The sequence below is a fragment of the Pseudorasbora parva genome, chromosome 12, assembly GCF_024679245.1.
Source record: "Pseudorasbora parva isolate DD20220531a chromosome 12, ASM2467924v1, whole genome shotgun sequence".
Taxonomy (NCBI): domain Eukaryota; kingdom Metazoa; phylum Chordata; class Actinopteri; order Cypriniformes; family Gobionidae; genus Pseudorasbora; species Pseudorasbora parva.
In genome coordinates, this window is record NC_090183.1 from 27,877,484 (window position 1) to 27,903,981 (window position 26,498).

At 36.5% G+C, this 26,498-nt stretch overlaps 2 protein-coding genes across 2 annotated transcripts in view; both read right to left on the minus strand.

The window, feature by feature from the left end:
* The window catches only part of dipk1ab (divergent protein kinase domain 1Ab), a 34,149-nt gene extending 19,117 nt beyond the window's left edge, over positions 1 to 15,032 (minus strand). Inside the window, 3 exon segments of the mRNA XM_067459673.1 lie at positions 14,759 to 14,842; positions 14,926 to 14,973; positions 14,976 to 15,032. Coding sequence (XP_067315774.1) covers positions 14,759 to 14,842; positions 14,926 to 14,973; positions 14,976 to 15,017 — 174 coding nt within the window. The 5' untranslated portion in view covers positions 15,018 to 15,032.
* Positions 15,033 to 15,962: 930 nt separating this feature from the next.
* Positions 15,963 to 25,496, minus strand: zbtb11 (zinc finger and BTB domain containing 11). Its single transcript, XM_067459676.1, has 10 exons — positions 24,964 to 25,496; positions 24,079 to 24,296; positions 23,603 to 23,834; positions 21,587 to 22,596; positions 20,572 to 20,868; positions 20,092 to 20,488; positions 18,703 to 18,820; positions 18,428 to 18,586; positions 18,078 to 18,253; positions 15,963 to 17,116 (listed from the first exon to the last, which is right to left on the minus strand). The coding sequence occupies exons 1-10, from the start codon at positions 25,271 to 25,273 to the stop codon at positions 16,599 to 16,601; spliced, it is 3,435 nt and encodes a 1,144-aa protein (XP_067315777.1). The 5' UTR covers positions 25,274 to 25,496; the 3' UTR covers positions 15,963 to 16,598.
* Positions 25,497 to 26,498: the final 1,002 nt, after the last annotated feature.

Below are 26,498 nucleotides of genomic sequence, written 5' to 3' on the forward strand. Positions count from 1 at the left end.
GTGAAGCTGCTTTGAAACAATCATCATTGTAAAAGTGCTATATAAATAAAGCTGACTCGACTCGAGTTGATGAATGTTAACATGTGAATAAAAGCCTAAATGAATTTGTGTTTCAAAGATTAATGAAAGTCTTAGAGGTTTGGATTGACATGAGGTTGCGTATGACAGAATTTTCATATTTGAGTGAACTATCTCTTTAATTAGGTCAATGGCAAATAAGCAGAGGTGGTAAAAGTACTCAAAAGTTATACTCGAGTGAAAGTATATATACCTAAATAAAAAAATACTCCAGTAAAAGTAGAAAGTCCTCCATTCAAACATCACTTGAGTAAAAGTACAAAAGTATCAGATTTAAAAGGTACTCAAGTACCGAAAGTAAAAAGTAAATATTCAAATTAACTGTAAATATCAATAAGCAGATAAAATCTTTTGGGACTGATATGCAATGCTTTAATTGAACAAATGTTAAGATTAGATACTGCAAATAAGAATTTGTTAGATTTGCAATTAATAGGAGACAATGAAGCACCTTAACGCAGTATAGGGGTTAAACTTAAAATAGACATGTTCCATAACATTAGCTCCATAAAACAGATGAGGAGCAAGATACTATTAACTAATTCAAAATTAATTCAAAAGCCATAACCACAATGACATATTACGTAACAATTAGTTAATAGTCATGTGCCTCAACAAAAAAGTTATGATATAATTTTGCCAATTGTTATGATTAATGATTAATTAAACAGACAACTGAGAGTTGGAATGCATGGCTTTGAATACATGAATTTACATTATTAGTTAATGTAATATGTTATTAGGGAATTAATGATGTCATTTAATTAATAGCAATTCATATATTACTTAATCTATTAATCATATAGAATGTTCATTAGTTGCTGATGCAGTAATCATTAATAAATGGTTTAATTCTTCATTAGTAATACATTAACTCATGGTTATCTGTGCATTAGTTAGGCATGAATTATAATAGTGCACCTGTATTGTAAAATGTTACCGATGTTTTCATAGTAAATAGTGTGCCGCAAAATAAAAAAGTTGGGGAAACACTGAGCTAAAGTTAGTGTGGCAAACCTGACTTGTCAGCTTTTCCAAGTCTATACCCGACTGGATCATCCATGACCGACCAGACCGGTTTGGAAATCAAGTGTAATAAATACTTAATACTTGGAGCGGGCATGGGGAAATGTATTGGAGTAAAAAGTACACTTTGCCTTTAATATTGTAGTGGAGTAAGAGTAAAAGTAGATGCAAATAAAATATACTCAAGTAAAGTACAGATCCCCGAAAAAAATACTTAAGTAAAGTATCAAAGTATTTTTACTTGAGTACTTACCACCCCTGCAAATAAGCGTATCCAATAAAAAACAAAAGAAAAAATCTTCCCTATAAATTTACTTTTTTTTTTATTTCTCTAGTCGTACCACATATGATTTAGAGTTTTTCAATCAAAAGAAATTCTTTGTAACCAGGAAAAAAGGTGCTATATGGAACCTTTTAGGGGTTAATTCATTATTAAAAAAAATTTGTCCTTTCCAGATTAAATATTTCATATTATTGACAAACATTTCACTGCATTATTCAGTGTATTCAAATGCATTTATGACTGCATGTCAATGATCCCAAAATTCAAGATATAGGGGTTAGAAAATGTATATATTTTTCTCATTTTATGTAGTTAATCAATATATCACACGATATGCTTAAATGCACAACTTATGTATAAATAAAAGCCTACTGTCTGCATGTGATTTGTTTTCTTTGCTGCCCTCCCATGAGATTAAGTCTGTTTGCACCTCTATATCCACTCAAGCATGTATGCACACAAGTCTGCTAACTTCGCTTGGCTCACTGAGACATGCTTTAATGCTCATTGCCATGGTATCTCAGATCGATCCCTGCTCTATTACAAGTGCAGTACTTCACAAACAAAGCGAACCCACACCTGACCTTTTCAGTCAATGCACAGACATTAATTTCAACTCCGCTAATGTGGCATGTTCATCCTCAGGACAACATTGTCCCTCACTAAAGGCAAAGCCAAACAGAAGTACATAATGAGAGGTTATTGATTGAGGCTTTGTGTCCGCTTTTCATTAGTGGCTGAGTGAGTGAAGACCAGTGGCTGTGGAAAAGGTGGGCAGAAACAGTGGTCTCACAATGACCCTCAAAGGCTTTCATTTAACGTTTTAATTTAACTGTTTTAAAGACAAATGGGAGTATGTGTTAAGTGAGGTCTGCATCTTAAAAGATCCTCAAAGCTACATTACAACCTGCTGTTGACCAGCCTGTGAAGAAGATAACGTCTTATAAAAATGATATCATAATTAATAATAATAATAATAATAATAATAATAATAATAATAATAATAATAATAATATCTTATAATAAAGATAAAGTCTTATAATGCTATAGTCAAAATGTTGGTGTGATAATGTATTTTTAAATCAGTATTTCTTTATATACACCATAGTTCATAAGTTTGGTTCAGAGTCTCGTATGCTAACCAAAGCTGCATTTATTTGATCAAAGTAAAACAACAATAATGTGAAATATTAGAATTCTAGAATTCTTGTTTTTTATTTGAATATATTTTAAATATAATTTCTGTGATGGCAAAGCTGAATTTTCAGCAGCCATTACTCCAGTCTACAGTGTCACATGATCCTTCAGAAGTCATTCTAATATACTTTTCAAGGGCAGATTAAGACAAAAAATCACGATCTGAAGTACCCCTTTAAACAATTTACCATCCATTCCAAAGATTTTTCAGAAAACTGAACTAAATAGATCTACGATCTATCATTTTCTTAAACCCTCTAGATAAGAATAAAACATGGGTTCTGCAATATGACTGTATGGAGATAATCTGCCAAAGGCATAAATGTAAATGTGAAGGTAAAAGATCAAGCTGGCTCCCTTAGGCTGTGACAGCTTGTTTGGTTTGACAGCAATGTCTTAACTGAGATGAACAGCAGAGGGACAGATATCTTAATGGGTATGCAGAAGATCTCCCTCCTTGTGCCGACAGCTTCAATCACAAGCATTACTCTTTGCTCTCTCAAAGCCTAGACTTCGATTTCAGGTACTCTGCAATAAAAATGTACCATAAATAATAGAAATATGGAGAATGTCAGTTGCTTTTAATCCTTAAACCCCTCTGTGGCTTGGTGAGAGATGATCGGATGGAAGAAGCGGATCAAGTGGGGGAGAATTTTTGCACTGACACTTGTTTTCATAGCTTGCTCTCTACTCATCCATAATTCATGATCATAAAGCGATTTCTTGGTGCTTCTCCCTAATGCCCCCCTCCCCTTCAGACCAATGAGCGACGGATAGATGGAGAAAGCAACAGAAAGAGCAAGAAAAAGTGACAAAGACAGACAGAGAGTGAGAGAAAGATGACTGCTGTCACACACAAACTCAAAAACAAAAGGGTTTTTAATGTCTTGATCTGTAGAGAAAACAAGAACATTCTCTCGCTAAAGGAAATATAAGACATAAAGAACAAGAAAAAGCTTCTCTGGTGCATTGTAAATGGGATGGAAGAGTGTTAGTTCCCACTCTCTCTTCTCCTCCCTTTCCGTGCTCCCAAGCGGCAGAGTTCTGATGGAAGCAGACGTCACACAGGCACTGCAGGTCTAATTTGACTCATCTCTGTGAGAACAACCAGCAATCAGGCACCCCAACCCGTTTCTCTCACTCCTGTTTCCCCATGGGACCCATCCATCTACACACTGAGTCAATGCTGAAACAGTTCAAAGTGTTTACATCAACCTAACCACTGGAGCTCAGGAAGGTTGTGATTCAGGGCGATGAAAGCACCCCAACACATGAAAAAAAACACATGATTAATGTGAAATGACGATCATTTGCTTCTTGTTCCACTATGCAATGATGTGCGACTCCAACAGCAACAAATTATCATAGCTACATCTTGTTCGCTGTATCACAAATGTCATTTCAAAGCAGCTGCTCTCTTATCGAGTGGAAAGACTTACGTCACAAATGTTTTTTTTTCTCATTTAGTGCTTGAGATCTTTTGTCAGTGCAGATTAGATAAATAAATTATGTTGTATTATAAAGTGTAGGTGTGTTTGTGTACGCTGCTCAAAATTATATTAAATATAAGGGAAACGTTATTGATACTTAAATACTAATAATACTTTTTGTGTGTGTGTGTGTGTGTGTGTGTGTGTGTGTTGGGGGGGGGGGGGGGTCTGGTAGTCCCCACAAAGATGGCAATATCTGAAATCCTTGTCCTTGTGGGGACATTTTTAGGTCCCCATGAGGAAAACATCTTATAAATCATACAGGATGAGTTTTTTTTGATAAAGTAAAAAGGCAGAATGTTTTCCGTTTAGGGGCAGTGGCAGTGTAGGGGGATAGAAAATACGGTTTGTACGGTATAAAAACCATTACACCTATGGAAAGTCCCCATAAAACATGAAAACACTATGTGTGTTTGTGTGTGTGTGTGTGTGTGTGTGTGGGCTGGTAATCCCTATGTCATGGGGACAAAATGTCCCCACAAAGATGGCAATATCCGAAATCCTTGTCCTTGTGGGGACATTTTGTGGTCCCCATGAGGAAAACATCTTATAAATCACACAGAAGGAGTTTTTTTGAGAAAGTATAAATGCAGAATGTTTCCTGTGATGGGTAGGTTTAGGGGCAGTGGCAGTGTAGGGGGATAGAAAATACGGTTTGTACGGTATAAAATCCATTAAGCCTATGGAAAGTCCCCATAAAACATGGAAACACTACGTGTGTGTGTGTACGTGCGTGGGTGTGTGTGTGTGTGTATTATTAAAAATCATTTGGTCTTACTTTTCAGAGAGAATCAGAACTTTGCGATTTGGTTTTAGATGGAATCGTATGCTTTATTTAGCTAATTTCATCCAAAATTATCAAGACTTTTAGCTTAAAGGGATAGTTCACCCAAAAATGAAAATGTGATGTTTATCTGCTTGACCCCAGGGCTTCCAAGATGTAGGTGTTTTTTTCTTCAGTAGAAAACAAATGAAGGTTTTTAACTCCGTTGCTTGTATAATGCATGTCAATTAAACCCCACTGACATGCATTAAACGAGCAAGGGTTGGAGTTAAAAATATTAATTTGTGAAGAAACAAATACACCTACATCCTGGATGCGCTGAGGTAATCAGATAAACATCACATTTTCATTTTTGGGTGAACTATCCCTTTAAAAAAAACTAAAATAATACCCTATATTCCACACACACTCAATCCAGCTTCCTTCTGTCCTCTTGATATATTATATTTGATATATTTAAATATATCCTACCATATAACCTCATTTAGCATGTGACACAGTTCCTCTGAGCTGCACTGGAAGCAAAGAGGGCCAGCCTGACACTGATAGTAAATAGGAGACCTGGTTTTTTATTCCCACAGGGACAAAATAGAGGAGAATGGTCGTCTGACTGTGACAGATCCCTAAACGGCACTGAGATATAGCTGAAATGAGTTTCTTTTTTAAGAGAAAAGAGGTGTATCTAATACAAGTTTAAACTGTTAACATACTGGACACAAGACACAACTAGGTAGGACAACGGAAGAATTAAAACGGTGTAGCAGGCACTAAGCAGGCACTAAGAAGAATGTGTTGACCCTGGAAGCCATGCAATTTTAAGTTCTTTTTTGATGTAGTAAAATCCTTTAAGGCAAGAGGCACTCTTTTTAAAAGCATCCAAGATCTTGTTTCATATTTCATTCAAGATCTTGATACCTATATAGCATTCATCTATCATATGGTTTTTTACAAAATAAATGAATGCTTTTGGCTGAAAGAGGACTTTATGGATTTTGAGTCATAATAGTGAGTCAGCCAAATAGGCAAGGCAAGGCAAGTTTATTTGTATAGCACATTTCATACCCAATGGCAATTCAAAGTGCTTTACATAGAAATTAATTAAAATAGTGGTAAAATATGCATGAGAAAAAAAGAATACCATGTGTATAAATTAAAAAATTAAAAACAAGGATAGTTAAAACAGTTGTAAAGATAATTTAAAAACACAATTTCATCAAATTTCTTATGTTCTAAATAAGAAACATTAACATATCTTCAAGCATGTTAACACTGTGGCTCACCAAATCACTGCTTGGAATGGATAGAACTGCAATGCAGTCCATATATTTGGACTCTTATGATTAAGATCAAACATGTCATACACCTGCATATGAAAAGTGTAAAGAAACCTATCTAGGTTGAGAAATGAGTGAACAAATGCACCATCCTGGGACAAGAGACGACAATACACTGCACTGGGGTAACTGTGTCATTTTGTATTGGGCCACTCATATTACTTTCCCTCTTGTCCTTGATAATTGAAAGTTTGTCTGGACTTGTTGTCTGAAGGTTCCCTAAGGATTTTTTTTCTATTGAATGTTCTCTTTCCCTCATCCCAACTTTTGCAAAAAGAGGGACCTTAAAACTAGCCTCAGGAAACCTGCCCAAGAGAAAAGTTTTGACATCTGGGTCTATGACATATAAGAGTTTGAAAGTAAGAACAAAATCATTTAACAATTGTTAGAAATTGTATCTGTAAATTGTAAGTTGGTTTCATGCGGTTTTAAACAAATATTTTCAACATAAATTTAAATTGAATCAGTCTAAAATGTATTACGTTATAACCACCAAGTAAATTTTCATAATATAATTTAGAAAAACAGTAAATATATATTTACTGTTTTTCTAAATTATATTATTAAATATGAAGACCTTCATAGGTTTGTTCAGGTATAGTAAAGTGTCATATCGTATAGCCCCATATTTATTAATTAATAGTTAATATATATATATATATATATATATATATATATATATATATATATATATATATATATATATATATATATAAATTAATTAATTAATAATTAATAAATAGCATTCATTTTGTGGGGCTATATAGTATAACACTTTACTATACCTGAACTAAAGGTCTTCAGGGATCCTCTCTATGATAGAATTTCCTTTTTTATGATTATTTATGCATGTTTGAATAAATGTTTTTTCTTCTTCTCAGTAACAAAGATATGTGTTGTTCATTATAGAAAAGATGTATCCAAGTCATTTTATAATATTTTTTAAATATATTTCTGAATAACAACACATTCTGGCAAAAAAAAAAAAAAAAAAAAATCAATTGCAGTAAAAATGCAGATGTCTTGATTTAAATATCATTTCACAAAATGTTAACATGAGAATAAACAACACAGGCAAAAACCTGTGTTCACCTATATTATATTCAGCTGTTTATCACTGCGGCTTTGTGGAAATGCTGTGTCTGAATGTGAATCATGCCTCTGGCTGAGAGAAATGTAGAACATTACAGAGAAACTCACCTCCTGAACAAGTACTATTGTGTCCTGAAGCATTTAGTCTCAGTAACCTCGTGAATTTTATGAGGCATGTTCTCCTAATTCCTTCCATATAATGTTTGAGAGCATAAAGCTGTTATTTTAGAATAAATTCTCTGAGCGCATGACCTCTAAACAGAATGCTTTATGTAGATGAAATAAAGCAATCTATTCAGAGAATCGTCCATTTAGAAAGGACAGTAGTTCCAAGGGTCAACACAACCAATATAATATGGCTCTACATTTTCCCCAAAAATGTAACCAATGCAGAAAGCATACATTTATAACAGAGAGGCTGAAATGTGAACAATATTTAAAGTGCCACTATTATGGTTTTTCAAATATTCCCTTTCATGCAGTGTGTAATTGTTCGTGAATGCAAAGGTTCTGCAAAGTTGTAAAGTCAAAAATGCAAGATAAATCAAGTTATTCTCTCCCAAAAGAAAGAATCGACCCTGAACTGCCTATACGAGTCATTTATAATTAGAATACCAATGCGTTACGTTCTACATCAATAGAAAATACATTTGCATAATGCCTGCCTATGTTGTACGTTGTTCAGCCATTAGAAATTGACCAGCCCTCAGGCTTCATTTTACTGACAACTGCTTTTCAAATCTCAGAGTTCAATGGGGGATTCGCAAAATACTTGCTCTTACACAGTTTATTTGGACCAGTTTGCTCCTCAAAATCACAACCTGTAAGTATGAATAATTATTGATGTATATTTTCTACCTGGTGTTCAAATACATAGTTTTGTGTATTATAATGTGTAAGTTTATGGCTAACTCATGTTATTACTAAAATACGACTGCAAATCATCTGGGTGCCCATTTTTACCAAAACTTTGTCTATTAAAGGTGTCATAAAAAAATTATACTGTTGTCTGAGGTCAACTTATGATGTTTGTATGGTTTTTACATTCAAAAACATCATAACTAATAAGTAATAGGCTATTTCTACCCTGGTTTTGAGGCTCCTTCCAAAACGCTGGGTTTTGATGGGCGTGACTCACTGGAGACTTGGAAGTAAACGCCCACGGCTAGGATTGGAGAAGATTTGCATATTTAATGAGTTCAGCTCCTCTGTCAGTTCAGTTCATGAGAGAGGAGAGATGAGGGAGAAGCGGGAACCGGAATGATAATTTCAATCACAGGGCTCGTAAACGTCTTTATCAAACAAACACAATGGTTTCTTTATTTTTCATCCACCCGTGACTGATTGGACTATCATTTTTATATTACACATAGCCCGCAAGATCGGACGATTTAAGTGCGAACCGCGCGCATGTCTTCCCCATGTGAGCTGGAACTTCATTAAAAATAAAGTTCAACCACTCATTCCTAATATTAGGATCAGAAGGAAGCTTATGCAGCGACTGTGTTCTTCCACAACCAGCAATAGCGCAATATCTTGGTATCTTCCTCGGCATATTTTATTTGAAGCACAGGACCGTTTGCTCAGCCTGGTGTCTATAAAATCTTTTCTTTGACTAACAAGGAAGTTTTCAGCTCTGAAACTTACAGGATATTCTTATATTACCATGACCTTTTATAAAAGCTCAAGGGAAAGTTGATTTCTTAATTCATCACCCCTTTAATGCAGATATCTGTCGTTTTTAATACTTTGAGTAAAGATAATGGATGGAGCAAGATTTTTTTGCAAACTTTAATGTTACATCAGTAATTAATGTTAGTTCTCAGCTAACGTATGCGCTCTTATTGATACAGTTCCTGCATGTGTACTTCAATACATTAGCTAATCTTAATAACTAATGTTAATGCGGATGGTGAGGAATTACAGTTGCAACATCTCATAATGTACCTCAAAATGAGTAGTGAGCGTATATCATCTGCTCAAGTTGTTCTTGCAATGGAGGTTCGGGGGGTTGTATAGCTAGTTTTTCCAATGTTTCATCATCGGACTCGCACTTTGATTGATACGGTAAAATCGACATCACTATTACTGTCTTTACAGTGTGTACATTCACTCAGCTTTAGGAAGTCTCCGGAGGTGAAGTTCAGTTCTGGTGCATGGCCGTTTCGATTCCAAAACACGCACCGTAGTCTGGGCTATCTAGCCAATCAGAGCAGAGGGCTCGGATTTAGAGAGACCAATTCATCCATTAAATCGTTTGAGTATCATTGAAAAATTTGATGATAAGCAATGTATATTATGAGAAAAAGTGTTTTGACCTTTGATGCATGTAAACCTGCTGTAAAAGACCTCCAAAACAAAATTAGGAGCCTTTAAATATCATAGAGGCACTTTAAAATTAATGTAAAAAAAAAAAACACAAATAAATGTGTGTGAAGTCTTGTTCACAGCCACGCCACCATTACTTCCAAAAAAAATGGTGTACAAGGAACTGTGCAAAGTGGTTAATAACTCTACGATTAATTTTTCCCACTAAAAAGCACACATCCCCCATTCATGTTCTCTCTCTGTCAATCTTTCACTTGAGCAAGCAAACCCCCGAGAGTAAGCCAGACTCCGAGTGTGAGGATTGTCAGCTGGAGAAGTTTCAGTAAGCTGCTGAAAGCATGCAGGATTACGGTCTTCAGAAAATAAACAAAATGCTCAAAGGAGGCCTGCCGTCCTAGTCTGAACCGCTCATCCCTCCCACCACAGCACTGAAGCCATTCCCTTCACTTTGAGGGATGTAAAGAACTACATCAAGGATTACCATCCACCACAGACTTCCTTAGGTGAATATGTGTTTATATCACACAAACAAATTTGTTATGATGAGCTATTCGCAGACTGAAGTGTGAGGAAAACAAGGAATGAGGGAAAAAACAACTAAATAAAATGTGTTATATGCAAGAACCAATTAAGTTTAAAAATATATAGATATATAATAATGAAAAAATCTGATTTTTAATGACGACACTGCTTATGCCACACTCTGTTCTTCAAACAGAGTAGGTATCTAACCTGCAGTGAAAGTGATTTTCTAGCATTTAATATCCCATATGGAAAAGTCTTGCTAAAAACATATGTGATTCTTATATGTTCCAACAGAAAACTATAAGGATCATATATGCTGCAAAAACCACATATACAAATTGTACAATATTCATGTATTTTCAATCATATATGTCCTACACTGTAAAAAAAAAATATATGCTGGATTGTGTTAAATACAACCCCTGCAAATCAGTGAGATTTTACTTTAGTAAATTAATTAGCAAGTAAAACGAATAAAAAGGGCTAACCCTAATGCAAAGAAAAAAAAAGAAAAAAAAAAAAAAAATATATATATATATATATATATATATATATATATATATATATATATATATATATATATATATATATATATATATATATATATATATATATATATATATATATATATATATATATATACACACACACACACATACACACACACACACACATACAGTTAACAATAACACAAGTCAAGCACACTGGCATGTTCCTACATATTTAGCAAAGAGCTGTAACTGCTGAAAAGTGCACCGACATTATTGTTAATAAAAGTAACAGTTTTACAGGTTTTTAAATTGGGCAAAAACACATCAAATAACAATTAATTTTAACATTTAACCTCCTTTAAATCAGAAGTAAAGCATGATGGGAAGTAGAAATTTGTTGTAACTCATTCTGTAAAAGTGTTTATGTGTGTGTACATGCATTCACATTAATATGGGAAATTCAATATACAGTACAACACAATAAAGGATACAACTTAATAGATATTACATGTAATACTATTTATATCTTAATTACTAAATATTTTATGTGTTAAAATATAGCCATATTTTATAAATATAGTCAATATGCATACATTGCAGTAGCTATATTAAAAAAGGCTTTAGTTTCCTTTATTCCTTTATATTTCCTTTAATATAGGCTATTTTGCATATAATTGCAGTATATTCCCATATATTTGTTTCGTAATGTTCTACCCATACAAACTGTTTGTTAACAGCAATATCAGCAATATTTAAAAAATAATAATTAAACACTCACTCTAAGCGTTAGGCTTAGACGATGAAGATTTCTGTAACAAAAATAGCCTTAGTTCTGTCATCGCAAACTGCGCATGCGTCAACGCGCCGCGGCCAGGAGGAAATCAATCGCGGGTTCTTGTTGTCTCCGTGTCCGTGAAATGATTGCCTCCCAGCGGGACCGCGAAGTGTCGAGCTCCAGGTAAGAATGGTGTTTGTCATGTCGTTCTCAATGCAAATGTTAACTTATTTAATGGCAAGATTTGCTAAAAGATTTGTAAATTGTTCGTTTCTGTTATCATGTCGGTGCCACAGCCGTAACGTACAGGTAACGTTAAGCCTAATTATGATGTGCGCACGTGCAAAAATTAAATTACAAGTATTTAATGTGCAAAAACAAGTGAAAAATGCTTATATTTGTATTAAAGTTATTAAACTATATATGATTGGTCTCATCATTTGTTAGTCCCTTTGAATAAAAGCGTCTGCTAAATGATCAAATGTAAAAAACGACTATTCTAGTTGTTTAACTATGTCATTTGATAACTAAGTTAAACCCTAAAGCTCATGGTTTGCATAGATAACGTTATACAACGATTGTGTGACACAGTGAAAGCTGTGTGACACTGACAAAAAGCAAAAGTTAGAATAAATGTAATGTGATTTGTTTACCGGATGTTCCTTTTGTGATCATTAATAGTCTATTTTGTGCCAATTCACTTTAAAAGAGTTAATGTTTTAGTGAACTTGAGTTTGCAAATTGCTCTAATGTAGTTAAAATATAGCTAAAATATAAACTTCTATAATTTGCATTCATGTAACTGCAACATATATGAATCTAAATGATGTACAATATTACAATTTTGTAATAGAAAGTAAGTAACTGTATAAGAATATATTGTTATACTGAAAAAAACATTATATTGAAACGTGTTTGTAATATTCCTGTATGTAAATGGGGTGGTAAAGAAGATTTTCTTTTTCTTCCACAGAAAGATCTTCATGAAAACATTTGAAGACCACGCAAGAAGAACAGGTTCAGCCACAGACTGTTTCATCCCATGAGGACTGGTTCAGTTCTGAATGGGAAGTGTTAAAGAAGTTTATGTACTCTGAGTTGTAAGACTTGAACTGATGTTAACAAATGAGACTTTATTGTAATGTATTAACTAACATGAACTAACAATGAGCAATACATTATTACAGTATTTATTAAACTTTGTCAATTTTTAACGTTTAGTTCACCCAAAAATGTATGTTGTTAAAATGACCCTCATGTCGTTCCAAACCCATAAGACGTTCATTTATTTTCAGATTTCGTGATTACGTCATCCTTGGCACCTCGCAGAGCTGAGCAAGTTGAACAATTAAGGTTGAAAAGTATATACATTTTTTTTTTTAAATGACTGATCGTTTGACTAGATAAGACCCTATTTCTCCTCTGGGATCACGCAGAGGCTATGAAGCCCTTTGAAACGGCGTTGATTTGGACCTTCAACATTTTGGTTGCAACTGAAAAGCATTATATGATGAACAATCCTGGAATGTTTTCTTCAAGAAACTTAATTTCTTTTCCACTGAAGAAATAAAGACATGAACATCTTGGATGAGATGGGGGTGAGTAAATGATCAGTCAATTTTTATTTTGGGGTGAACTAATCCGTTCATTATCTTTGATTGATGGCCATGACACAGTCTTCAATGTATTTTGTTGTTGTTTTTTAGGTTTTGTTTTTTTCCTGAGCAAAGTTCAGTTTGCTATCAAGTTGGAATTGTAAATTACTCATGTGGAGTATAATTTGAGTGTTTAATTTTGTGTTGAAATAAAAGTGTTTCCATCACAAATGTGTGTATGTCATTGATTGAAATTATATATGGTTAGTATATGCAGAGATGTTGTAATATTGACTGAAATCATGTATGATTATTGTATGTAGTTTATATGTATATTATATAAACTTGAAGAGCTAACACATCATTTCCCTATTAAAAAATATGAAATCTGTATAAAAAGCATATAAACAAATGACACAAAATATAAATAAATCCTATATGACTTTAATATGACTAGCATATGATTCAGTATAAGAACTTTATATGATTTGTATATGAATATCATGTATTTTCTACTAATACCATATACCATTGCATACAGTTTACATGTAAAACTCATATAAGATTTTTGCAGGATTCATACATGGCCCAAAAGTTTTCTGTGTGCTTTTTAGTATGAAATGGGCCATAAACGGTCTGATTTTGTGTATGACATATATGGGACTTACATTAAACATATAAGATGATTCTGACTGATTTAAGTAAGGTACATATATGGTCACTATATATGAACCATATAGGTTTTTTTCATATGGGATCAGTAGCCTACTGGTCAAATACGCAGCACAGCCATATAGTGCTAGTGGTTTTGTTAATCTAATTTATGTGCAATTAGATGATGTTTGTCAAACTTTCCACGTGTCAGTGTTTAATGCAGTAAAAAGCAGCAAATAGCCTACAGGCACATGGGCCCTATGGGAACGACTCTGTATTAACATCCATTTTTATAATCAGTTACTATTATATATTTAATTCTATTTTTTATTATTATTCTTTTAACCCTCTGCTGCTCAGGTGGCAGTCAAAAATGACTATTTCTGGGGAACATAACATCAATTAATCAGCAAAACTTTGCAGAAGCATAATTGAAGACTCACAAGAAAGGCAAAATGTCCATCAAAAAAAAAAATCCCCTGTAATAGTGAAACTAGGTTTATTATTCTCTTGAGTTAAATATATTATATGAGCTAGTAGTAGGCTACTCGTTGCTCAGTATAGAACTGTAAAATTAGGTCGTCAATCTTTGACTCACAGCGCTCCAATGAGTTTGGAAATTCATGGTTTATATTTTGAATTACGTTTTTGACAGGTAACTTAGGCGAAATGTTTTCAGCAGGACTATAAAATGTTATACAGCAGCACGGTTGCTACAGCAACGACCGACCCAATGATGGATAAAACGCAGTAACATCAGTTTCATCCACCACATTCGTGAAATTCACAGGAGAAAAGCAAAAATTGGTATTTCGCTGTTTTAGTAAGACATTACAATGAGGTTAATGCATAAATATCGAAGAAAATGGTTGAAAAGAGTCGCGGATGTGCCTCTCCATTAGTCGTTGCATTAAAGCTAGTTAGATGGAGTGAAGCATGCGATGAATCCTTCAGAAACTTCAGAGTCCAAGCGGGATAACAGCGTCCCCACCTCGTCCATTCAAATCTCATACACAATTTATTCCAAGTACACAAATAGCTATTAAAACAAAACCCTCGGCACAATTTATGAACAAGTTAAATGTAATGCTTATTTCGCTTCTTACCTGGATATAGACGGGTCGTTTCAGCCAGATCCACGGTATCAGACCCCGTGCCATGATTGAAACACCACATTTCACAGCACTAACCTAGCACAGATACATCATTAGTTCACGGCGAAAGCTATTTAAATGATGTAAAAACACAAATTACAGCGACCAATGCCCTTTACCAAGCCAAGGTCTTTCTCGCCATAAGGAAAGAGGATGGTGAAGAGTGTGTGAGGCTCCTCAGGCGCCGCACCTCACGCGCGACGAGCAACATCTGCGCTCACATCCACTGGATGAGCTCGCGTCCATCAGAGACGACGCCAACTAATCTTACATTTTATGACAATCTGATGAAGATTGGGGAAGTCTGAGCACATTTGAAAGGCTTTGGTGATTTCAGTGTCGTTTTACTTTTCCCAAATAAGGTGCACGCAGGTGGACGAATACGAGTTGTTTTTCTCCAATTAAGGTCAGACCGGTGTGCAAAACTCTTGTTTGTTGCACAAAAATCTCGCCTTTCTAAACATTTACATGGATAAACACGAGTTGATATAACTCTAAACTGAACAGCTACTTGTGAATTTAATCTTGGGGTTTTTGACTGGGTTGTCATAGAAATTCCAATAATTAAACCTAATTATTCATAATTTAATTGTATAGGGCCTAGCATTTGTGAACCAATTGTAGTAACCAACCACATACAATTTTTTTTGTATTTTTATAAATAAAAAAAATACATTTTAAAAGCAAAATGTATAAATTAGCTTGTTTTATGTTTTAAAACTATTGATACAGCATTATATAAATACAATTTTTATTTTACACCTATTTAAGTTCCATCATGGGGTCTTCCTCAACTGTTATTTGTAATAGATTTAGAGTAACAAATATTTTAATAGCATAAGTTAGTACATTAACATAATGACAGACATAATGGCCACATTGTAATACATGTAACATTTTTACATAGTTCTGGACAAAGCATTTACTGTAAATTTAACAAAACCTTTTTTTATAACTAACAGAGAAAAAAAACAATAATAGTATTTATTCTTATTCTACAAAGCATCCACCACAATTATAACAACTAACACTTGCCTATATAAAACAATAGTATATTTTTTTTATAAGGGCAGCTCTCACAGATCTTGGGATACTGGTAGTGGTGCAGACTTCACACATTTTCATTTTCACTTCGAGACAAAATGAAAAAAAGAAATAGAGCACATGGTGTATCCCTGCAGACAGGGAGTTTTTTATTTGGTTGTCATTTCTGCTGCTATACATAGTACTCAGCTGAGACCGAGAGGCACCGCATTATACCAGACAAGAGCCTATGGCCCTTTTTGCTAAGACTGTTAGAGCTTATATATAACCTTTACAAATTATCAAAAAGAAAATCCAGCCTTAATAATGAGAAAAAAAGTAACCTAGTTCCAAAACAGTCAAACGTTTATATCTGCTTCTTTTATGCTTAATTGTGACTATTACAATACAAATTATTCTGGTTATGTACACATGTACACAGATACTTATAATGCAAACCAAGCATATTCACACATCCACATCATGCACTGACACACACACACACGCACGCTCACACACGCACGCTCACACACGCACTCACACACACACTCACACTCTAAGAAGGGTAATGTCAGCAAACTCCAGTCTTTTAAGCTTATTTAATTTACATTATACATCAAAAATAAATGAGCACTTTTTTACATTATCACACAGGGTGATTATGACAACAACAAAAAAGTATAAGCCTGTCCTTATTCATATTACTTTTACTGCCAAGTCACTATGATGTATTCGACATTAGAAGCTGAGGAGCCAGAGTACTTGTGTCTCATTCCACCTCTGCCACATGGGCCACCTCCACTTCCATGGTTTGGATGATCTCTGGTGCTTCTTCCACCTTGACTGCAGCTTGCTGTGCCAGGACGTAGTTCACCACCTGCATAATACTCTGATCGGACAAGGTGGACACGGCGCCCTCACTCACAGCCTGCACGGCCTCCACAGTTTCTTCGGTGATGAGCACAGTCTCTATCTCCTCTGTGACGGGAGGCTGTGGAGGCTGGAGTTCAGGGGGCAGATCAGAGCTGAGGATGCTGACGGCGTGCTCCACCTGCGTGCCTTGGTTGTGAAACTGCAGTGTGTCCTTCTCCAGCATGATCTTGCCAGGCAACTGATCTCCATGGTACTTGGTGATGTGCTTCCGCAGGGTTCTGGCATCTATGTGGGCCTCCTGGCACAACGGGCACACGTAAGGGCGCTCACCCGTGTGAGTGCGAACATGCCGCTTTAGTGAACGAGCATCAGCCCATGCAACGCCACAGGTCAGACACTCAAAGGGCTTCACTCCTGCAAAAGAAGAAGGGGAAAAAAGAAAAAAAAAATAGTAGCATGCCATCTTTTACACTCAGCTATTTATAAGCAATTCAAGTGGCTGACACCCAAACTAAAATGTCAGTTGACTGTAAAATTGCCAAATACAAGAATGAAAATGTGCAGGTTATCGGTTAGAGACTGAACGTCTCAACAAGAATGACATGCAGTGCCACCTACAGCCACATTGCAAACATGCAGATTGGATCAATCTTTTTAAAGCAAATGAAAAGTATTAAAACAGTTTTGTTTTTACAAAAATACATTTTTGTTTAGATTGGTTTGGATACACAAACCAAACAATATATATTTTAGTTTTTGTTTTTTAACTGTATTTTTAGTAATTCATACAGAGGCAAATTGAAAATTTATATGATTAATATTTTCTGCGTAAAGTGTTAAAAACATTTAACCTGGCATCCTTTTTCTCCTCCTTAAGCAGCTTTGCAAATGCACAGTAGTACCATAAAATGCAAATACCACTTAATTTCTACACTATTAATACTACTAATATTAAATAATAGTAATACTAGTGGAGAAAATAAATTGTATTGTTCTGGGGAGCTAAGAAAACCTATTGTTTTATTATTATTTATAAAAAAAATCAAATATATAATCAAATCGATTAATCACAATTATGTGTATATATTTTATAGTATATTTATATACATTATATAAATATACATGTGCGCATGCATATCTGTGTACATATATACATTTAAACACACATATATCAACACAAACTTTTCTGTTAGATGCAGTTAATTGTTATTAGACAATATTTTAGAGGTATGTTTTTGCTAAATAAATAAACTATATGGTCAAGTGAAACTAAATTTTCCTTTTTATATTTAAGATTTGGTGAAACAGTTCCTGAATCTGCATTTAAATGATTTATTATCATTCTGCTTATGTTAATGTATGATTCTCCACTAACCCTGGTGATTATTCATGTGGCGGCGATACTCTCTGAGCTGTGTGAACTTCCTCCCACAGTGTTCACACTCTCTCTCCAAGTTCTGCTTCACTCTGCCCTTCTTTCCATGAGTGGCTTTCTTGACATGTCGTCTGAACAGGGCCTTCTCAAAGAACTCCTTCCCACACACATTACACCTGCCAAAAGGACAAAACACACAATGTAGCTCACCGTCTATCTCTAACAAATGCCTGAGTCCATATAGAAGTTCAGATATCATAAAAAAAATAGTGAAATATAATTTCCATAACAGACCCTTCACAAAGCCCAAGTGGAAAAAAAAACACTGTTTTTCTGTTTTTCACTCTCACCTGAAGGGCTCTGCAACAGTGTGTGATTTGACGTGTGAATACCAGTCTTTCTTCCAGCTGTAGCATTTTCCACAGACCTGGCATTGGAAGGGCTTTAAGCCTAAGTGCTTATTCATGTGCTGCTGAAGGTCTTTCGCTTCAAAGAAACTCTTATCACAGCTATAATAAAGGAACAAAAGGTGTCAAACCATTATGTGGGAAGATACATGAATAAAAGTTTAATCAGGGGGTTCACAGAAAGCAGTTGTGCATGTATCGAGGGATAAGGCACTCACTGAGAACAGTGGAATAAGCGGACCGCAGGTTTGGGTTGATGTTTTTTCAGGTGTTTGCTCAGTCCGGATGCACGGTGAAAAGATGCTCCACAGGTTGTGCATAAATACTTTGATTCACCTGTCAAACAAACTATTATTATAAACTGTTCATTTAGCACTATCGTAATGTTAATGACTACATTGACTGGTGTTTTGATCATATGCGCAAACAGAATTTTCAGATCCTTTTAGTGCTTCGGATGTGATATTTGAACTTTTGAGGCTAGACCACATTTGACCACCAGAGCGGATGCGATGTATTCCAATCAAAACTATGACAATTTTCCAAACCGAAAATGATTTTCCAGTAAAACATTATTCTTCAAAAACTATTTATGTAAAACAGGCAGTTAGCAACAATTAATCAGGAAAAACTATTTATTTACGTTGATTTCAATCTATGTACTTATTGTAGTTATTACAAAAACTGGGTAATAACTAGTTACTAACCCTAAACCTAGTCAAAGCCGAAAGTATAATTTTTTTTTTTTTTACATGTGCGCAAGCATATGCACACAGTCGAAAGCACAGCCTTGTAAAGTAAAATTCTTTTGATTTTCGTTCTGTATGCGAATTCTCTTCTGGTGACGAAATTTGCATTGCACGCACTGTTTGCTGGCCCTCGTTTATGCGTAAAAAGTGAAGTATGAATTATTGGAGGGTAAAGGGCTGAGTATACTTTTTCGCATCAGGATGCGTCTCGTGTCAACACAGCTTTCAAAGTATACTCAACTGTGGATGAGCGTGGAGGATCGAGTTCAACACATGCACAGTACAATTGCTGCGACTTTCTTGCACATGCAGTTGCATGCCCACAATCTGCACAGTATAATATATATAGTGTATATATATAATAATATATCACGTCAGATATAGTGGAAAGGTTGCTTTACATCATTCAAATTGAGAAAATATAGAAATTCCAAATTATAGGGAGACAGCATTAAGATACAATCGACAGGAACAAGCTTCCAGAAGGTGTCAGATGCCTCCAATGATAGCCATATTTAAAATTCTCTGTTTATTGGTACACTTAACACTGTCCACTCATTCTACACTTTATTATTTGTTTGCTGTATTATTTCATTCAGCTTTCTTTTAAGCATTTTTAATTACATTTACTCCTTTTCATTTGTCTTTTATGTTTTTTCCAGTACTTATATAATTTTTACTTCTTTACTGTGTTAAACACCGAACTACCATTGTGTATGAAAATGCGCTGCATAAACTTGTTTTGCCTAAAGAAATTAAAATGATTTACTTAATACTGTAACTGAATGGTATTTAAATACTTATTTAAGTATATTTAAGTATACATCTTGCCTACACAAGCAAAATGTGTGTGTGTACCTGTGTGAATGCTTGTATGCTCCTCTAGGCTTCTTTTAGTGACAAAAGACTTCTCACAGACAGTGCACTGAAATCTCTTGAGGGAGTCGTGCAGCGCCCTGTGCATCTTCAGGCTGTGCTTGGTGGCAAAGCTTTTCCCGCAAACCTTGCATGTATGTGGCCTCACCCCTGTATGGTTCAGCATGTGAATGCGCAGGGAATACAGCTTGGGCAGAGTCTTTCCACAGATGTCGCACACAAACTCCCGTTTGGTGCGGTACCTTGCCTGATCTTCTGACCCCTGAGAATCTTCTGTGGCCATGACCCGTGTCATGCTGGCTCTCTGGGTCTTCTGATGCTTGTGACGGGCTAAATGTGCACGGAGTGAGGCTGCGTACTGGAACTCCTTATTGCAAATCTGAAAGGACAAAAGGAATGTCAGGAAAATAACCAAAATGCATAAAGATCAGGCAAGAATTACTTTTTATTCAGCCAACATACACTGCACTTGAAGCTGCGAGCCTTCTCATGTTTCAGAGCATGCATGATGAGGGCGTACCGCCTCTGAAACACCATGCCACACTCATTACACGCATGTTCTCCTTCCACAACTTCTCCTGGGTCTTCATGCAGTGTGCCCTCCTCCACAGTCTCCGGCTGGTCGGCAACAAGCTCCAGTTCCTCTGCTAAAGGCACTACGGCTTCAGGGGCGGCGTCTATGCTTGACTCTGAAATCTCATCAGGATTGTTCTTCACAGACTGAACCGCTCGACCTCTCCTGGCAAGTCTCTGAGGTGTCTGGGGACACAGTGAGATTTTAAGACAATCTGGCAGATTTCTTTTTTGTATCAATCGTTGACTCATTGAACAAAAACAGCATATTGGGGTCAATGACAAATAATAGTGTCTATGATTGAAAAAAAATCTAGTCTTGTATTTTAAATGTATTTTGTATGTGAAATGTTGTGATTTTGAAAAACATTTATACCATTTTTAAAATAGGTTTAAATTTAATGACTGTGGTCAGCCAATTAAATGTATTGTGGTATAAAACATTTTATTATTTATAGTTTCTATTTATTTAAGTTTCTCATATTAGACACATCACATGACTTGGTGTATGCAAGCTATTTCAAACATTAATAACCGGTAAAGCAGTTCTGTTAAAATGCATGTTCCTAGAAAATAATAAATAATATGATTATGCCAGTATTTATTATTATTTATATTTGTTATTATTTATTTATTACCAGTAATTACTTACATCTTCTGTTTCAAGAATGTCATTCAATCATTCTTTTAATGAGGCTTTTTTTCCCTTATGATGATTTTAGAACATTATGATATTGGGAAACCAGTACAGGCTTGGGTGCATCAACGACACAGTCCACATAACAGATGGGCCACCCTGCGTTTGTGGACCTTACAAATCTGCCAAGTCCAAAAGGGCACCAGTTGGGACAAGGCCATTGTCACATCTACAGACGAAACATGTAGAGAGAATGAGAGTGCATACCTTCGTAGGGGGTGAGGTGCTTCTCTCTTCCTCCTCTGTCTCGAGTCCCATATGAAGACGAACGTACCCTCCTTCTTTCACAGATCGTTTTCTGAGGTATCTCTTGTTGGGATCTTTGCATTCCTCTTCCTTTTTCTCTTCATCTGCACCTGATCCATCCTCAACCCCCTCCATCTCCATGGGCTCCTCCTCTGAAGGGAGAGGAGGTGGTGGGTCTGGTTGCTTCACTTTAGGTGGTCTTCCTGGCCTCCTTCTGACAGGTGCAGGGGGTGGCTGTGGCGCTGCTGCTGGCTCAGGTTGGAGTGTGGGCTCAGCAGATTGGGGCTCATCCTGCACAGCAGGTGGTGCTGCCGCAGCTAAATGCACAATCTCAGAAGTGTCCATTTTGCCAGGATCCACACTAATGAGATAGGCTCCCATTTGCATACTCTCTGCAACAGGAGTGTCACCAACCTGAGGCTCCTCTACAGACCAACAAGCCTGTACTACAGCAAGGGACTCACCTGAACCCGCATGTCCGGAGTGAGTGACCAAAGTCATTGTCTCGCCCTCCTCTGCCTGGCCACTGTGGGCCACCATGGCCAGAGACTCAGCTGAGCCAGCCTGTCCGCTATGAGTAACTACAGTCATTGTTTCGCCATCTACGGTCGCACCAGCAAGCAAGGCCAGTGATTCAGCCGTCCCGATTTCACTGATTAGAGCCAGGGACTGTCCTGCTTCGGGTGAGTCATCACTCTGCATAGTTACCACATAGGTTTCGGAAGCAGTGGGTGTGATTGGCTGAGGGGGTGCAGGCTGGCTGGCCACCACAGTGTGGATGTCTCCCCTCTGATAGACCATCAGCTTCTGTTCTTCTACTTTCTTATGCACAGATTCACAAATCTGAAGCACTTCAGCCATCAATAAGTGCCGTGCCAGCGTGGCTACCTCTGCCATCACGCAAAAGTTAAAGGTCAGATTGGATGTATAAGCAAAATCCAGTAATGGCAGAAAACTGGCCTTGCTGAAGCCTGGTAGGTAAAACAACACAAAAGAACAATTACTAAAGAAGTTACTGCTCATAAATAGTGTTTCAGATCTGGCTATTTTGAGGTAACATTTTGGTTTAGATGGTCTTAGACCGTGACACTGCACACTAGGGTTTAGAACACAGATAATATTTAAATTCTTCTTAAACATATAACCTCAATGAATTGTTCACAGTGATGTGCGGGTTGATCCAAAATGAGTGGGTGCCTGCGGTCACCCGTGGTTACGAGTCATCCAAAAATATTTTTAATGACATCCGGTCGCAGTCGGTTTGGGTCATTTCAAATTAAGTTGCCAATTAAACCTTTTTTTATTTATATACTACTAGACACAATTTAGCTACTATATAATACATTGGCATGGACTCAAGGAGGATCCTCGGTTTTCTAGCATAAGTGCAGCCAGTGAGCGCACATTCAGCTCTGCAGGTCATGTCAGAGGCGAGAAGAAACCATCTCAAACCAGGGACGGTTGATTCAATATTATTTCTACACAGTGTGAGGAAAGCTAAAAATAAGTAGGCTAATCTTCTGTTTTAGGCCACCACTTATAGACTTTTTAACCCCTTTCCTGACGCTGGACAAAATGCACGATTGGCGATTTCCCAACACACTGAACTGAGCAATGCCATTGCACCATTTTAGTAGGCTACTTTTAAACGCATACATCTCAGTAATGTCAGTTTTATGTATTTTCTGAGAGGGGGGTGGGGTTGTTGGGAAAATCGGGGGAAAGATGCACACTTCGATTAGACAGGATAAACACATGCAGCCTTTTAACTGTTAAGAAAGTAAAACGAAATAAATGAATAAATTGAGCATTTACTACTAAAAATGCGGGTCAGGTGCAATATTTTCTTTTTCTTTTTTGTGGCCAGAGTTGTGGTGGGTTAGTTGAAAACGGCGGTCGGGTGCGGGTTGTTTATACATTGACCTGCAGATCACTGATTGTTCATGTTTCATCAACAGCATCCTACATTCTTCTCACCAGAGAGGTCAACGACAGCTTCATGACTGGTCACAGCACCCTTTTCCACAAAGAGCTCGTAGAAATAATCACTGCAGGAGGCCAGTACAGCTTTATGTGCCCGATGCTCCTCACCCTCAATGATCAGGGTGATGTCACAAAACTCATTTCTCTGTCGCTGCTGGTTCAACCGGTCCAGCATCGTCTGCCCATGCTTTGGTAAGAACTGCTTGACAACTCCCTTACTGTCCACCTAAAACCATGCAACAAAGAATATATCCATCAACGTATCTATAAAATATTAAATGTATGTAGATATAAATTTATTAAATATAAAATATACATGTATAATAATTGTAATTATATTAGTTTTAAATTGAAGAAATGATATACGTATTTACATAATTGACAGTGGTTCCTTTGTTCTAGTCTTTTAATATAAATAAACTGTTGCAACTGGAAAATTTTCAATGACACATACGGCATTCTGTACTTACAAACACCAGTTCATGTTTATCAACTGAACTGAAACGTTCCTCATCCAAATCATCAATTGCCTCATCATCCTCTTCCTCACTGGCACAGACAGAGGTCTTTCGTCTAACTTGTCGGACAGATTGTTTTGTGGCATCTTCAGCATTGCCTCTCCCCTTCTCCTGCTTGCTTTGGCAGTGAATGCACTCTTTGATGCAATCCTTCACCTGCTTCAGCACACCTGTGATTAGACGACTAGGTTTAGGCTATAAATAATACTTTGTATCAAAATCAATAAATGACATTTATTTTGCCATGGGACTAATACAGCATCTGTCTTTCTAATTAATATTTAAATATGAGGATTCCTAAAATCAGCATAAATGGAAGGTGCAATCTTCCCTACTGCTATATGTACATCTGAAGGAAAGAAAAACAAGTAGAAATATGTATTAAATTTAAAAAAAATGTAAATGTAGTGCAGGATTTTTTTTGGATCATTGGGGGTGGCTTACTATTGCTGTGACGATCGCATGTGTGTGACAGTTTGTTCCGCCGTTTGTAAACACGTCATTAGAGAAGAGACGTCATCGCAAGAGGGAGGGGAGTTAGTTTTATTAAAGATTACGAGGACACATTAATTAAACAAACAAAATAATATGATGTGCAGAGATAAATACCGCAATATATATTTAAAAAAAGGACTATCAATTTTGATTTGATGGTGACTTTAATGCCTGTTCTATCTAAGATAATTTATATGATATATATTATTGACACACAGCTGTAGCTTCCTATGTCACTTCTGTGAGTCTGTGACAAGAAACTTTAAGCGATGCCATCTGTCACACAGCATCACACAGAGCTGGAAAGCGTTGTCATTAAAGTTGTGGTTAGTGTAACGTTACCTCTCCACCAGTATTTCTGGGAGATGATCTCCCATGTCTGCTGCTGGTTGAGGTGTTCCCCTCCGGACGTGATGTGCGCCTCCGTGATGAGTTCCTTCCGCCTCTCGGCCTGCAGCACCACTTCCAGCTCCGTGAATTCATCCAGACCTTTCTGCCGCCTCTGGTAATAAAGAATCCCATTGCGCACTATGTAGCAAGCAGCTGCTTTTCGGATCTTTCTCTTGGTGTTGCCGTGAGTGCCCGGTGCGTAAGGCTCCCGTTCATCGGTCAAGTAGCGCTGGATGGCTAAATAACTCTCCTCGCTCGACATAACCCCGATTAATGACGCTCACTCAACAAAAACAAGACACATCAGCATATGAGAGGTATTCTCGAGCGTAGAATTCAATAAGGTATTTTTTCAGCCCGTTCCCGCTTCCATAGATGACACGGAAAAGTATCGAGTATGATATTTCTGAAATATTTTCCAAGGGGGAACGTCAGTTCTTGACCGTGTGGGGTGGACTTGCCTGAACAGACAAAATGGCTGCTGCACAACCGGATGTTGCGTTTGAAATGGCGGAAACACTTCACTTGCAGGGCAGTCTTGAAAACAGCAGAGGGCGCTGTTTACCAGCAAGATCATTTCACTAAACATTCTGCGTTTTTACATAATTGACACAAGTAGACGTGTTGTGTCACACTAAATCTAAAAAAGTAACAGTGCATTATAAATATTTGGATGTTTTTGTTGTCTGATACTATAGGATACACTTAAATTATTAGGTTGTAATCATAAACATCGTTATTCAAGGTGAGCTGACCTACACAATTTCTTGGCTAACCAAATGAGAAATAATTGTATATTCACTAACATTTGTTGTTTTATTTATCTCTCAGTTATATAGGCCTATGCATTTTATGCTGGCTAAACAACTAGGCCTACTGAAGATAAACGTAATAGTAAAGAAGGTAAATGCTATTTCTCTTAGTAACAATCTAGTTACACTAAATTACAAATAGAAATGCTATTCACACAAAATCTAAATATAAGAGTACTGTAGGCTAATATGTTGTACTGACTATGGAAAGGTAAAATGCCATGGACGGTTGGCTATTTGCATTTGATGTAAATACAAACTGCCTAAATTTGAATCTTACTGGTCTGTAATAATCTTACAGGTGGTTGCATTGATTTAATTAAAGAGCGAAGCGTTAAGTACCCCCTGACATTCATTATGGGATGGGATCTCTCTCTCTCTCTCTCTCTCTCTCTCTCTCTCTCTCTCTCTCTCTCTCTCTCTCTCTCTCTCTCTCTCTCTCTCTCTATCTCTCTCTCTCTCTCTCTCTCTCTCTCTCTCACTCTCTCTCTCTCTCTCTCTCTCTCTCTCTCTCTCTCTCTCTCTCTCTCTCTCTCTCTCTCTCGGTATGCTGGAGCACCATCTGACAGAATAGATAACTGAAAAGCCAGCACCTCTGTAAAGGGTTACCAGGCAACCAAAATGACTCATCACACTCTTCTGTGAAGGCTTGAGTTGTTAGCAGCATCAATTTGT

Coding starts and splice junctions, on each gene's coding strand:
- zbtb11 (XM_067459676.1), bottom strand. CDS start 25,273: ATGTCGAGCGAGGAGAGTTATTTAGCCATCCAGCGCTACTTGACCGAT. Junction 20,489..20,571: donor CTCGCAGCTTCAAGTGCAGT/GTATGTTGGCTG, acceptor TTGTCCTTTCAG/ATTTGCAATAAGGAGTTCCA. Junction 18,587..18,702: donor CGCTTATTCCACTGTTCTCA/GTGAGTGCCTTA, acceptor CCTTTATTATAG/CTGTGATAAGAGTTTCTTTG.